The sequence below is a fragment of the Heliangelus exortis genome, chromosome 1 (assembly GCF_036169615.1).
Source record: "Heliangelus exortis chromosome 1, bHelExo1.hap1, whole genome shotgun sequence".
Taxonomy (NCBI): Eukaryota; Metazoa; Chordata; class Aves; order Apodiformes; family Trochilidae; genus Heliangelus; species Heliangelus exortis.
Window position 1 is genome coordinate 65,360,922 of NC_092422.1, and position 13,514 is coordinate 65,374,435.

The 13,514-nt window shown below is 36.6% G+C and overlaps 1 protein-coding gene and 1 long non-coding RNA gene across 2 annotated transcripts in view; both read right to left on the minus strand.

The window, feature by feature from the left end:
• LOC139797420 (uncharacterized) overlaps nucleotides 1–13,514 on the minus strand; it is a 506,940-nt gene that overhangs the window by 313,090 nt on the left and 180,336 nt on the right. The gene's annotated exons all lie outside the window — the stretch shown is intronic.
• The window catches only part of GABRB3 (gamma-aminobutyric acid type A receptor subunit beta3), a 192,483-nt gene that overhangs the window by 112,104 nt on the left and 66,865 nt on the right, over nucleotides 1–13,514 (minus strand). Inside the window, exon 2 of the mRNA XM_071746505.1 lies at nucleotides 5,590–5,637. Coding sequence (XP_071602606.1) covers nucleotides 5,590–5,637 — 48 coding nt within the window. The remainder of the gene's footprint in view (nucleotides 1–5,589; nucleotides 5,638–13,514) is intronic.

Below are 13,514 nucleotides of genomic sequence, written 5' to 3' on the forward strand. Positions count from 1 at the left end.
TAAGTTTGTATAAAAGGTTGGTTGGGATGGAGACAACACAGTTGTTATTATTGTTAACCTCCTTCCAGGTTAATTATTCCTTTCAGCAGGACTTACTGGCATGGGAACAGAAGCACACTGACTTGGCTATAGTGCCTTTGGTTCCAGAGCCAGCTCTTTCTCATTGCCAGACCTCTTCACCATACTCCACCAACAGTGTAAACATGCCCTTAGCCAGCTCCTGATCCTGGTTATGAGTCGATGGCTACTGGTCCATAATGGACACAATATTTCACTAGGCAAGGGAGAACAGCAATGTCTTTTTTTCGGTTTTTCTCTTACCTGCTGTTCTTCCTTAAACATATCCTTTTCCCTTAGAGAAACTGCTAGGAAAAGGATAGACACTTGAGGAATGCTGTGGTGTTGTGAACAGCTGAGAAAACATGGATGTTTTTTTGTCTACCCTCAACAAATTTTTGAAAAGTGCAATCCGTGGCAAACCTCCTGACCTTGTTTCTGTTGCGGTTCATACTAAAGCTACTTTAAAAACAATGTTACCCAGTGAGGTTGTGAGGAAAATGTAAAGAAACAGAGTGTTGCAAAATTTTGTGATTTCATTTTAAGTCTTACTATAATGAGAATTTTTAATAGTGCCATAATTACTATGAATATAAAGTAAGTGAAAATCTTAGCTTTCATCCAAAAGCTAATAGGGCTTATCATAAAAGCTTGAGAATTGTGACATAAAGCATTCATGACTCAAGGGCTCAAAAACTCAAATAATAAATATATATAGATTTTAAAAAACGATTTGGAGGCCCTGGATCCTTATTTAAAAAAAAAAAAAAAAAAAAAAAAAAATCAGCTTTTTCAAGTACTTCAAAGAAAACAAATTTAGGGAAGGGCAACAACACAGTTCTCTCCTCCTAAGTGCTGAAATAATTAACCTTGAAGAAAATATTTCCTAGGAAGAATTCAGAATAGTTTAAAAATGCATTTAAGCACTAAAACCTTTGCATAAATAGATTGTTAGTTTTATAACTGAAATAAAATATTTTAGACACACAACTTCTGATTAATGCACTATCCTGGTACTTTGGAAACACTTCTGAGGCAGGAATGAATCAACAGTGCTGTAGAGTCTGTTATATTTTATCACTTCATTTAAATATTTGCCTTCTTGATCTTTCAAAGAAACCTTTTCCATTTACTTGTGGGTGGTTCAAAGGTAATCTAGGTTGAAGCTGATGGGACAGGGAAGTTGTTAGTGGGGTTATGGAGCATTTGTTCCTTGGGATTTTTGATTCAATTAGACTTATCAGTACTTGAAAGATTAATTGAAAGTTGTTAAAAAATCAAAATGATCAGTGAATTTCATGAAAGCTAAAATCATCTCTCCTTGTCAGTGATACAACCTTCACAGTGAAAATTACACTGTGGGTTTTTTCCTGGTGGAAAGAATCAGAACAAAGCTTCTGAGAAAGCAGTCTAGAAGTTAGATTCAGTAAAGCCCCGCACAGTGCAGAGTATTTAAGGAAATAATGGACTGAAAGATTTTTGGGGAGCTATTTAATGTGGCCAATAGGAAATAAATAGGCACAGAAATAGACTCCTTGTGCTGCCCCAAGATTTGCCACTCTGGCTTTTCTTCTGGAATTAAGCTCCTGAAAGTTATTTTTGAAGCAAACAGGTTATTTCAAGGCATGTCAGAAATAAGTATGGGCACTTTTATTCATTACAGCAAAGGTTTATGCATCTCCTGAGGTCAGCCCAGACTACAGGACCTTGGTAAAGTTTTCATTTCTCTTATCTGAAATGTTCTGCTTTTCAGAAAATAGTTAAGCAGGGGAGAGAAAAAAAGGGTTATCATGGCCCTGTGGTTTGGCTCTTATCTATGAAGTACTGTTATTTCATGAATAATCCAGTAATTAATAAACTAATTACTGGATAAAATAAATCAACATTCAGTAGTGTAAGGAATGGAACTGGATTCTCTGCTCCCCTTAGGTGCCTTCATCATTCCTTCCCACTCTTTTCCAACATACAGTCTTTCTGTCCCAGGAAAATTATCCCTGTAAAAAATGAGCCTTTGAATGTCTTAATACTAAATACAGGAGCTAAAATTCATCATTCTTTCTGCTAGTTTGGTAAATGTTCCTGCCTCTGGGCCACTGGACAGTTAAGATCTATGCTCCCGATCAAATTTTGTTCAATAAGGTAAACACAGCAATATTCTTTTTTCCCTTGTATTGCCAGTATTGGTAAAGACTGATGAAAAAATGGATAAGTCTAAACTGTAAAGGCAAGCATTATGTGTGAAGCAGCAAAAGGACTGTCCTTGACTCAGTGCAGATGCACAGGGAAGAATACACCTGCCAAGCCTACAAGTGAAAGAAGGCCTTGGGGTGAGTGGGGTTATGATGGATTCATTGGCTTTGTCTGGGTTAGCAAGCACCAAGGCTGGTCTGTAGAGTAAAGCTGTGTTGTTGAAGACTTGACATCCACACCACACACATTTTCTTGTGGATTTTTGTTTGGGTATTTGTTTGTTTGTTTTCTTTTGTTTTTCACTTAGGAAAATTTACAGTCTGGAATATAATCTGGAATATATAGTCTAGAATAGGTTCTCATTAGCAGTTGTACCACATTCAGTGTGCTGCTGGGGACCATTTTTCACCTTAGTTTTGCATGAAAGGAATTAAGTTCATGTGTTCTGAGTCTGCTCTGAGATGTGAACTAAAGCACAGTAAGTGGGAACGATCAAGTGATTCACTTCACAGGCACAGTCCTGATCTGCACAAAAATGCTATGTAGATGCACCCATCATCTCCTTTCAGAAGGAGCTGGAACAGAGCACACATACCTTCTGTTAAAGGACAGAAATTGTTAAAGGAAGCAGGAGAGGAATGAATGAGGAGCCATTCACAACTTTGGAACAAAATCCAGTTTTCTTCATCATTGTCAGTACTAGTGGAGATACTCAGAAGAAGGCAGTGACAGGAGAGGTCTGCTCACAACTGTTGCATTTGCAGTATTACCTCTATCAGTCACCAGACTGTAGGAGCCAGACTGGCTTGAGAACGGGGGGAGAAGTATCTGATCATGCCATGCAATACATCACTGAGCTCTTGCCCTGGAAAGTGGTATTGCAAGTTTACCTGACAAAATGAACACAGCCCAACTTACATGCTGAGGTCAGAATCACTTATCAAAACATTTTCTTTTTCATTTTCCTCTCTGGCTTGTCTGCCAGTTAAGTGATTCTGACAAAGATCCAGTCTTATCCTGAAGTAAACTGCAATCACAGAGGGTTCAGAGGTACAAAAGAGAGAGAGAGAAGCTAAAAAAAAACTGGGAAGAATTGCTGCTACAGCCGAAGTGGTGTCTTCTGAGAAACACAGGACATTAATCTTACTAGTCTGAGACCCATGCTGCTGCTTACCTATTCTGCCTTGGAGCAATTTTAATAGCCTGCTGGTTTAACCTGCTGAGAAGGTTTAATTAATAAAACTGTCTGGGAAAAAGTCCACAAGAATATTTTCAATTCTTTTTTTCCCCACAAGCCTGCCTTTTTTACTTTATAGAAATCAAAAGTGGAGGACTATTTTTCCCAAAATACCATTGGACAGAAACCTAGTATTTCCTTCAAGAAGGTCTACTTTTTTACTTTCTGTCCTACAGTGTCTCAGCAGAAGTCAAGTTTTATGGTGAGAGGATGCTGGGGAGTAAGTAACATCAGAGCTTAGGGAATACTCAGCACTTTCACAGTTTCATACGCCATGTTTTGCCTGTTTAGATAATGAGCCATGATTGCTGGACATACTGTGTAAGGAAAACAATATTACATTTATCTACTATGAATATTTACCAGAGAACATATGTAGTATTTGCCAGTGTTGAGTACCACTCAACAGTTTATGCTGCACTTATAACCAACTATGAGTTTATACTCCTTGTCCCCATTTCTGTCACAGATTACATACATTGTATGAATCCATTTGCTATGATTGCATGATTTGCTGGGTTCTATTTCATTATATAGAAATATTAATGTTGTCAGTTCTGATGCTGTGGAGATTTATATGTTTCAGTGGGCCATGTAAAGAGTAAGGTATTAATCAATATGAGAAATGGGGACAAATTTGTCTTTAGTAAAAGGCTTGACCCAAATTGTTTTGAACTGTTGTTTAATTTTCACATGGTTATTTTTCTTCATAGTCAGGAAAATAGAACAAAAAAATGCATTATCTGAATGAATTTAAGAATATTCCTGCAATACTCCATTCCTTATGTGACAAAACCTCTGGATTATGCACATAATGAGTCAGACACATCAAAATAAAAATCCATTGACAATTTGGCAGAGGAAGAAATAATCAAGGCTCTTTATAACTCAAATTTTTTCATCATAAAGATTAATGATTATGCACTGAAATAACACAAATACATTAGAGAAGCCTGTGGTGTTTTAGAAGCACTGTTCTTTAAGTCGCTCTCCTGATGATGAAAACATGGTCTGTTTAGAAACACAGACAAGTTATTGAGGTTTGATTTTATTTTTTTACTGAAACTGCAGTGGAGGAAGAGATATTTTATATATGACTTCTTTGTTAAGAATTTCTGCTCTTGATAAATCCATTAATCAGGAGTACATTATTCTAACAAAGTAGTATGCAGCGGTTATTTTTTTTTTCTCTAAGGTAGATAAAAATGGAAGGATATTAGCCATTTCTTTGTGGTTTTGAATTTATCAAAACCAATTTTTTTTTGTTTTTTTCCAAACCTAATTTTTTATAATTATTTTTATGCAATTTTTTTCTGCAGCAGCCAAGTCAAGACACAAGTCTCATGGTGCGTGAGATTATATGGAGTGAAGACGACGTTGTTTGAATTGCTTGTGTTTAGTATTCTGTATATTTAAAGGGAGATCAAGTCAGGATATTAGCTGGTGCACCTGTGTAAGAACTAGCTATAACACTAAGAAATCTTGGTTCCTGACATTTTCATCTGAATATCCCTTTGAATTTTAACAACAGAAAAGAATTAACAGTGAGGGAAAAGAAGAAAGCCAAGTATGTATTCCAACACTCCCACATAAAATCGGTTAAACAATGAGGTTTTTTGCTGATGCTAAGGAGTGGCCTTAATGGGAAACTGTCCACAAAAGATGAGGAGAACACTCCCTTCAGTGTGAGGTGTGTTTGCACAGAGACAAACTCTTAGTCTTTTTAAATGAGTGCCTCTTTTCCTAAGGCTCTGAAAGATAGTCCTTCACTTTCATTCCCCAAACACTGGCATCAGAAGCTCATAAAACACAAATCAGGATCATGGGCCAGATTCCATCTGTGGGATAACATGTAAATTAAGCCAGATGTGTGACTATATTTCTTTGTCATATGCATTACATGTAGAGAAACTACTATATGTAAAGGGGAATCAGGTAGATACAGAATTTTGTGCACAATGGGCTAAACTATTTTTCACTGAACCTGAATTTAAAGATTATTTTGTGAAGAAAAAAAAAGTTTAATATGAATTTTTAACATTTTAAAGAGATAACATTTAATTCATTTACAGATAATTGCATTTTCAGTACATTTTGTTACTCACCTTGTGTCATAAATTGCATATAGTTTTTTGTTTTCTTCAACTGCATTCCTAAAAAGAGAGAGAGAAAGAAAATCATTTGCATGCCCTGTGTCCATTGCCAAAACAAAACATAGTTTAGGGCCTTGAAGGTTGTCAGACCATCATTGTAGAAACTAGGGATGAGGAAAAAAAAAATATACACTGACTTGTTAACTCCTGACATGAAAAGATTGTAATAATCTTTTGGAAGTTGTCTAAGTGGATTTTTAATTATAGTTCCATGACTCTGTTGCCAAGAAATGAAAAAGGGAAAAAAATAGTCACTGCTTTTGTGAAAACCACAGCGCAACAATAAACGGTTTCAATAGAGCTACGTGAACAATTTTCAGAAAAGGTTTCTAATTGACCTAGATGAATGCTGTCCAATTCAGTTATTTCATTATTTTTTTATAAGCCAAACTAAAAAAAAATTGACATCTAATGCAATGTATTCAATGTAAGATGAAATGCTTTGATGTTTTGAATACTTTTGTGTGTTACAACATTGAGATTTATATAAAAAGGTGTATTGAAAATCTGATATTTTTGAGTTTTTTCAGCTGAAATCCATGTGACTTGCAGAACATATTTTGTATTTTTTATCTAGAAAAAAGTGGAATTTTTCCTACCTGAATTTTCTGTTGGATTGTTTCGGAACATGTGGGAACAAAGGACTCTTCTGAAACAGTGCCACTGATTTAAGGGAGAACAAGAGGAGATACTGTCTGAAATGTGTTGGCTTTGCTGGAATCAGCAATAAAATATAAGTTTTAGCTAAGTAGTTTCTGAGAAGGCGTGATGAATGTAAGGGACGCTCCATAATAAGTATTGATTTGTATCTTACAATATGATTTATGTCTCTGTGCATTACTTTACCTGTCTGTTTAGAGAAGTTAAAGGGAAGCAACTAAAAGCATGGGGTAAATGATCCTGAGTTTGAATGCATTAAGCTCCACTTACATGGGAAATCCTGGGTTTGGTCACTGTTCCTGGAGTGGTTATGCATTTTACATTAAATATGTACTGACTGAAGGATGTTAACAGCTGAGTGCTGGGGATGCCCGACTCCTTCGTCCACTTGGTAGGGAGATGTGGAGTCTGATGTCTTGGATTCCCTTGAAATAGCTACCCATCTAAACCAAAACTGTCAGGGTTGGGATGCCACCATCTAGTCCATGAAAGATGCCCTGAGTTACCTGAGACATGACTGAGAGCTTTCAGCTACAACACAGGACCTATGAGATAAAATACACAAGCTGTACTGGAGAAATAGCTGTGGAGTCCCAGGGATATCTTAGAGCATCCCAAAGGCTCAAGATGCTTGTGTATGGGAACTGGGCTGAGCCTCTGAGGTCAGATTCCACCCCAGAGAAGGATCTCCAGCTTCCTATACATACGCTCCATTAACTGAGCTGACTAGATCTCTGTTGACATAATGGGAGCTCTCAGTTCTCATGAAGACACCTGCATCTCCTCTGCAGATGATCCCACTTCACAGTATCTTTTGTTCTTTTAATAGTTCTGGTCATCAGGATTCACAAGTCTGTATTTAAAGATCATATAAGGCTCTGCATTTAAAGATCATAATAATATTGCATGCCTGCAACCATGCTCGAGTATGCTCTTTTGTAGTTTGATTGATATTCTCAAATACAGTTTTGTCTGGTGTTCACACTCTTCAGTTGTCTGGTCCACTGTGATTCAATGAAGGCTTGAAGTAATTTCTTGAGCTCAGCAAAGGAGGGAGGAGGGGAGGAAGAGTATGTGCAGCCTCAACACTGACCCAAATATATCCCTTGACTGTAGTCACTAATCTCATATTGGTAGAGTCACATGGTCAGTATTGAGACAAGAAGATGGCTGATTTATTTTCTGAAATATGCATGGACATTTGCTGCAAGGTATTGGAGGAAACAGTCTCCATCTGCAGAGGCTGGACAGAAAGAATCTGAGTCCATGCCCAGCCTTCCTTTTCCTTTACGACTATGCTCCCAAACGTAGACAAATGACACCTGAGAGACAGACATAGGTCCCGTCACAAGTGACATGGGATTTATAGCACATGAGCTGTGGGTGGAAGTGAGCACAACTTCTAAATGAGTGTGTAAAATATATGTGGGATAAGTGACCTTGCCTAAGTATATGCATACTCTTAAGATAAAATAAAATTTATATAGACTAACAGCTTCTGTTAATATATTTATTAGAATTCTCAAGAGTGCAAAACATCCTGTATGTCTACCTTGTGTTTATTATTTTCAGCATCCATCAGCAAAAATGCCAATGGCAGGACTTTTGGAAGAGAGATGATAAGAGCAAAGGGATCAGAAAAACAATTGGGCCAATGTAACAGGAAAGAATCAAATTTCATCTTCTAGATGTTGAAGTTTAACAATTGGCTTTTATTCAGACTAATAATGCATTACATTTTTTCTTCCCTTACAAAAATATAGACACATCTTGAAGTTGAAATTCTCTTATTCAGCACGGTGGTAAAATACTTTGGTCTCTGCATTGAAAAATGCCTTCTTGTGAATCATGAGTAAATTTTTGTCTCTTACAGAAGGCTCCTACTGGCACCAATAGAGGACATGCTTCTGAAAGTATTACAGAAGTAATTCCCCCATCACAAAAGCACCACATTAAAAGTACTTATATTAAAAGCATTTTGTTGTATATGAATATCATGACATAATTGATTGTTCCCATTAAAATGCTTTGCATCCTTATCACAACTTTAGTAAAAGAACAAAACTGCTTTGAATATTATGCATGAACTTGCCTAGAGCCACTATTAAGCAGAGAGGCTCTGTGTGCAGCCAGGCAGTTGTTGATGGTAAATCAAACAGAGGGCATATGGTTTTAGTATCACTGCTGGTGGAGATTTTGTTGCTAGGAAGAGCTAATATTTTGCATTTAGGATTATTAAAATAATAATATAGTAACTCATCCTTTCCTCCTTTTCCTCTCCCCAGATCTTTTGAAGGCCCACTCAATGTAACACAGGAAAACATACCATGAACAACCAACCCCTGCTGGTATTTCAGAACTTATCTGATCTGCAAAATAAGAACTTTGTGTGCTTTTTGAAAGCCTTCACAGTTTCTGGATGATACCACAACTAAAAATGTCTCCAATTGGGATTCTTTGCTGATGTAAGCATCAGAAATTAAATGTGTCAATCTGAGCCAGTTATTATGGGCTACAGTACCAACTAGGATGATGCCAGGGGGGAAGTCAGTCCAAAGACCAAGAGGAACTCTAAAGGCTGAAAAAAAACTAATATAGTGTAGATTAATCACTCTCCAGAAGTACCTAATAACAATGAACATAGCCTATGTTGAGGTAGTCATCTAAATTTTGGCTATCTAATATTGAATAAGTAAAATGCCCTCCATGGTGATTTAATGGGAAGGAAGTAGATTGGGAATATTGCCCTCCAAAAGATTATCAGACCAAGATGTTTTACATGTCCGTAGGATGCAGCACCATGAAGAATATCTCTGCTAATGGCAAGTAAACAGCAAATAAGAAAGGAAGCTGTTAAATCAGTACTATATTTCTAGAATTGCTCGTCTTTTAACTATATGTAAGTTAAAATTTAAGCATTTATCATCAACCTTATCAATATCTAAATCCTATGAGATCATGTAGAAGCAGAAATTAGAGTTAAATATCATATTCATTTGAAAATAATCTTTAGGAGAGTGAAATGTAAAGCCCTCTCTGGATTAAGGCCAGGACACAAAGCAAGGCTAGAGAATCACAGAATGCTTAACAAGTACTCTTGAGATGTTAGTTATCTAAAAAAATTATTCAGCATGAAAATATAGATACAAAGGCAGACATATCTAGCTTGGAAGATAGTGCTAACAATAATGAAGTAAGATATTTCAGCTTCAGATGATGAAAGCATCTAAACATGGAATACCATTATTGAGAAAAAAGATGTGATTTTTCTACCCTGGAAAGAACTCTGTAAATCTCACACAAACCATTTACAAACAGGAAAAAAAAAATAAAATAAAGTGCTAGACTCCTCCACGGGCTTAGAGAACGCACACCTCATTATATCTGAGCTTTTTTCATTCTCAAGGGAAGAAAATACTTATTTTGATTGACCCAGCATACTCAATAGAGACCAAATTAAGTCCATATTACATAGCTTTGGTACAATAACTCCTGGCTGTAACAACTCGATGCAAAACCTCAATGTAAATCTCCTGCCTACAAGAGCTGCTTCTGGGCATCTGCCTCAAGATTGCTCAACTCATCTTGCAAACCTTCCCTCTAGTAACTAGAGAAGCAGTGAGGCACCTGCATCAACAAGTCAATAAAATTCACTTTCCCTTCTCTGAGGAGGTGTAACCCGTGCTGACCAAGTTAGGTATTCAAGGGCATCATTATCACACAGCATGACAGGCACTAACAAATTATTTTTAGTACTTAGAAGCCTATCAAGAAAAGTAAGAAAGTACAGACTGAAATGCCAAATGCAAAAATGGGGAAGTGTGTTTAAAACTCCCAGGATATTATAGACACAGTCATTGAATTACCATTGTAGATCTGCTGAAACCTCAGTAAGCAGCAGACGATGGAGATTTTTGCTATAAATATAAGATTCACATATCTATCTCTTATTTTTTTTAAGTATAAATTAAGTGGATGCAAGCCAAGCTTGATAAATAATGCCAAAAATGTTTATGTATGAGAAGTTTAAACCGTGTGGCTCTAGCTGAAATAAATGTTTCCGTGAACATGATTTTAAACATGATTTATTCAAATGTTATGTTAAGTAAGCATTCAATATGCTTTTATGTAATGCCGATGCCCAACTTTCATGTAATTATGATGACATTATAGCATTCTTGATCTTTCATAACCTCTCAAGAAATGAATTTTTTCCAACATCAAGCTCTACAAACACTATGGAAGTGACAATGTCACATAGTATAAACAGTTACCAGAACAATACTTTTCAGGTCAAATCCTATGAGGGCTAGACAGTCTTGACTTCTTTGACATAAGCCAGAGATGGGAAGCTGCTGAGAAACCTGCCAATGAATTAGCAAGCCTCCAGACCTGTTCTTAGGCATTTAAGATCAAGGTAGGAAGGATGAGGTGGGAATATGTTAAGACATAGACACTTGTTTACTTACATCTTAAATCGCTGATATTCTTGAGGGTGCCTTGTTCTAGTTCAAGTCTGATACATTCTATGCCGTTATTTTAGTCTGCAGAATTTATTTTATTTTTAGTGCATTCTATTTCCAAAAATAAAAATTTGATAGGCATAGGGAGTGTTATCAAAATGCACAAAAGAGAGTTGCATAGATTTAACATTATCTTTACAGTAAAGTTCTGAAGACAGTTCAGTAAAGGTCCCGGCTCCCTGTTTGTCAGAGGTTGAAAAGGCAAAAGAGGTGCAAATAACAATCAAGAAATTAATAGAACAAAACAGGGTTGCTACAGCAGTGTAGAAATCTGTGGCCTGCCCACATCCTGTAAAATTCATGCAGGTCTCTTTCAACTCAAAGAGATTAAGAGTTGGATAAAGTTATAAGAAAGTGCTACAATGATGATGATGAGTATGAAATGGCATTGGTAGGAAGAAAGAGACTTAGGCTGAGGCTCTTAAGTCTGGAAAGCAGATGAGGGAGGAGAGAGATAATAGATGTATATGAAGTCATAGACTGCATAAATGATTATTTATTATTGCTCATACTATAGAAAACAAAGGAGCACTCAGATAATCAGGTGATCTGTTTAAAGCAAGCAATATGAATCCCCTTTTCACACGATGCAGAATTAAATTGTGGAGCTCATTGCCAGAGGAAGCTGCGGAGGCCAAAGTTATAAATGGGCTCCAAAAATCTATTATACAAATGCATGAAAAGGAACTCCATCAATGGCTATTAAAATCCATGTTCTGAATGCACCCACAGGCTGAGGGAGTCCATAAACCTCAGGCTGCTTGAAACTGAAAGGTTATACTTGGAGAAGGATTTCTTGCTAGCTGTCCTGTTTCTTATGCTCCTCCCAAATTATGTGCTCCCATTTTCAGAGGCAGCAAGCTAGACAGCAAACTAGATGCAGCTTTGGCACGATTCAATATGGAAATTTTTATGTACAATGCAATAAGAAATGCAGGTTTCTAGTTTACTGTGACTCAGTGCTAAAATAATTTTTACATCTTAAACTGCCTTGTTGTTTTCATTACTCTACTCTCCACAAATAAACCACTGATTTTGCTTCTCACTCCTTAAATCAGAGAATAATTCAGTTGCATAATTTTAATTTCTGTTCGTTCATCCCCTGAAGCACTTGGATACATGCTAGGGTGATGAAAAGTTTGTAGTAGCCTTTTTAATGGTCATGAGCTAATGGAGTGCTGTTGTAAACCACGTATTTTTTAAGAAAGATAAACTTTCAGAAGCAGTTAATGCTCCTAAAATCCTTTAAAAATCCCAAAACTCTTTGCACTTTCACAGACCAGAATATATGTTTGACAAGTCTATTCACATTCTAAGAGACATGAGATCACTTCTTGGTACAAGGATTGAGCACATTTAATGTATATTGAATGCATTTCAATTTTGGTGGCAGGAGAAATTATGACTTAGAATGAAGCCTTACTCTTTCAGCCCCTTCAATACCTTTTTATACTTTTATGTATTTTTACATTTCAGAATGAAAGTTAATAATCTGAGTAAAATAAAAAATAATTCATGAAGAATAGCTGTTGCCCCTTCTGAAAGGCTCATGACTGGAAAGGCCAGTTCCCCACAGGGAGATTTAGGTTTTCCATGCAAAACTACATGGAAGGCAGAAAGGAGCCTTGAGTTCTCCTCCTGGCATCTGAATGGGCATTGTATGTGTTATCCAGTGGCTTCTATAAAAAAAATGCAGAGGTCACCTTGACCCAACATTATGGCAATCTTAAATGAGAGTGGTTGTTGCCAAAATACTCTTCTCTGAACTCAGTGTGGGGGGGTGATGTGCAGATGGGCCAATGAGCACATCTATTTGACAGGGCCCATTAATCTGTACCCCTCAGGTACTTTTACAGCACAAACTTAAGATGCTTCTGTTTCCACAGAAGTTAGAGTTTCTCTGTATCATTCCTTGGATTTTCTAGGAACCCACAGAAAACAAACAAAAAAAATGCTTCTGCTTTGTTTAAAAAATAATCTTCTTGGGGGGAAAAAATGGAGCGAAGGCATTGCCATGAAATACTCAAGTAGTTCAGTTATTTGAAAACATCAAATGAGGAAGAATAATTTATTGATCCATTCTAACCCTCACTGTGAGCATATATATTGTAGCACCCAAATACAGGTAGCAGGGTCAGGGATCCCCCTGAAACACCCCCTCTGACTGCCTACTTGTACAGACAAAACTGGCCTCCAAATTATGCATGGAAGAAAGATTTTAAGATGGTGAAAACACATAAGATCAGTACACATACATGGTAATACTTTCTTCTAACTTGCTACTGCTTTGTAGGTACAGATCAAAATAATTATTCTAAGTGATCTTTAGCTCTTTTTGATTGTTTAGATAGGAAGTCTTTATAAATTCAGAGGCTGTCAGCTCACAGTGTGTCAAAAAACTTGAATTTAAGAGCCCAGTCTTAACATTTACATTCCTAGGTTAGGTTTCAGAGCTGGATGTAGATGTTAACAATATTGCCTTTGGGACTTTTAAGTGCATTGTATCATAGCCTCAAGCTGTACTTTCTTTTATCTTTCTTTAAACATCAGAATTTTTGACTTAAAAAAGAAACAAGCTGGTAACAGTGTATGCATCTGCATTTTCCCTACTTCACATCAAGTGTGAGAGAGAGAGAACTGTAAAGTGTAGTTAAATAGTTATGGCAGTCTATGAAAAATTAGAAATGTTCCATG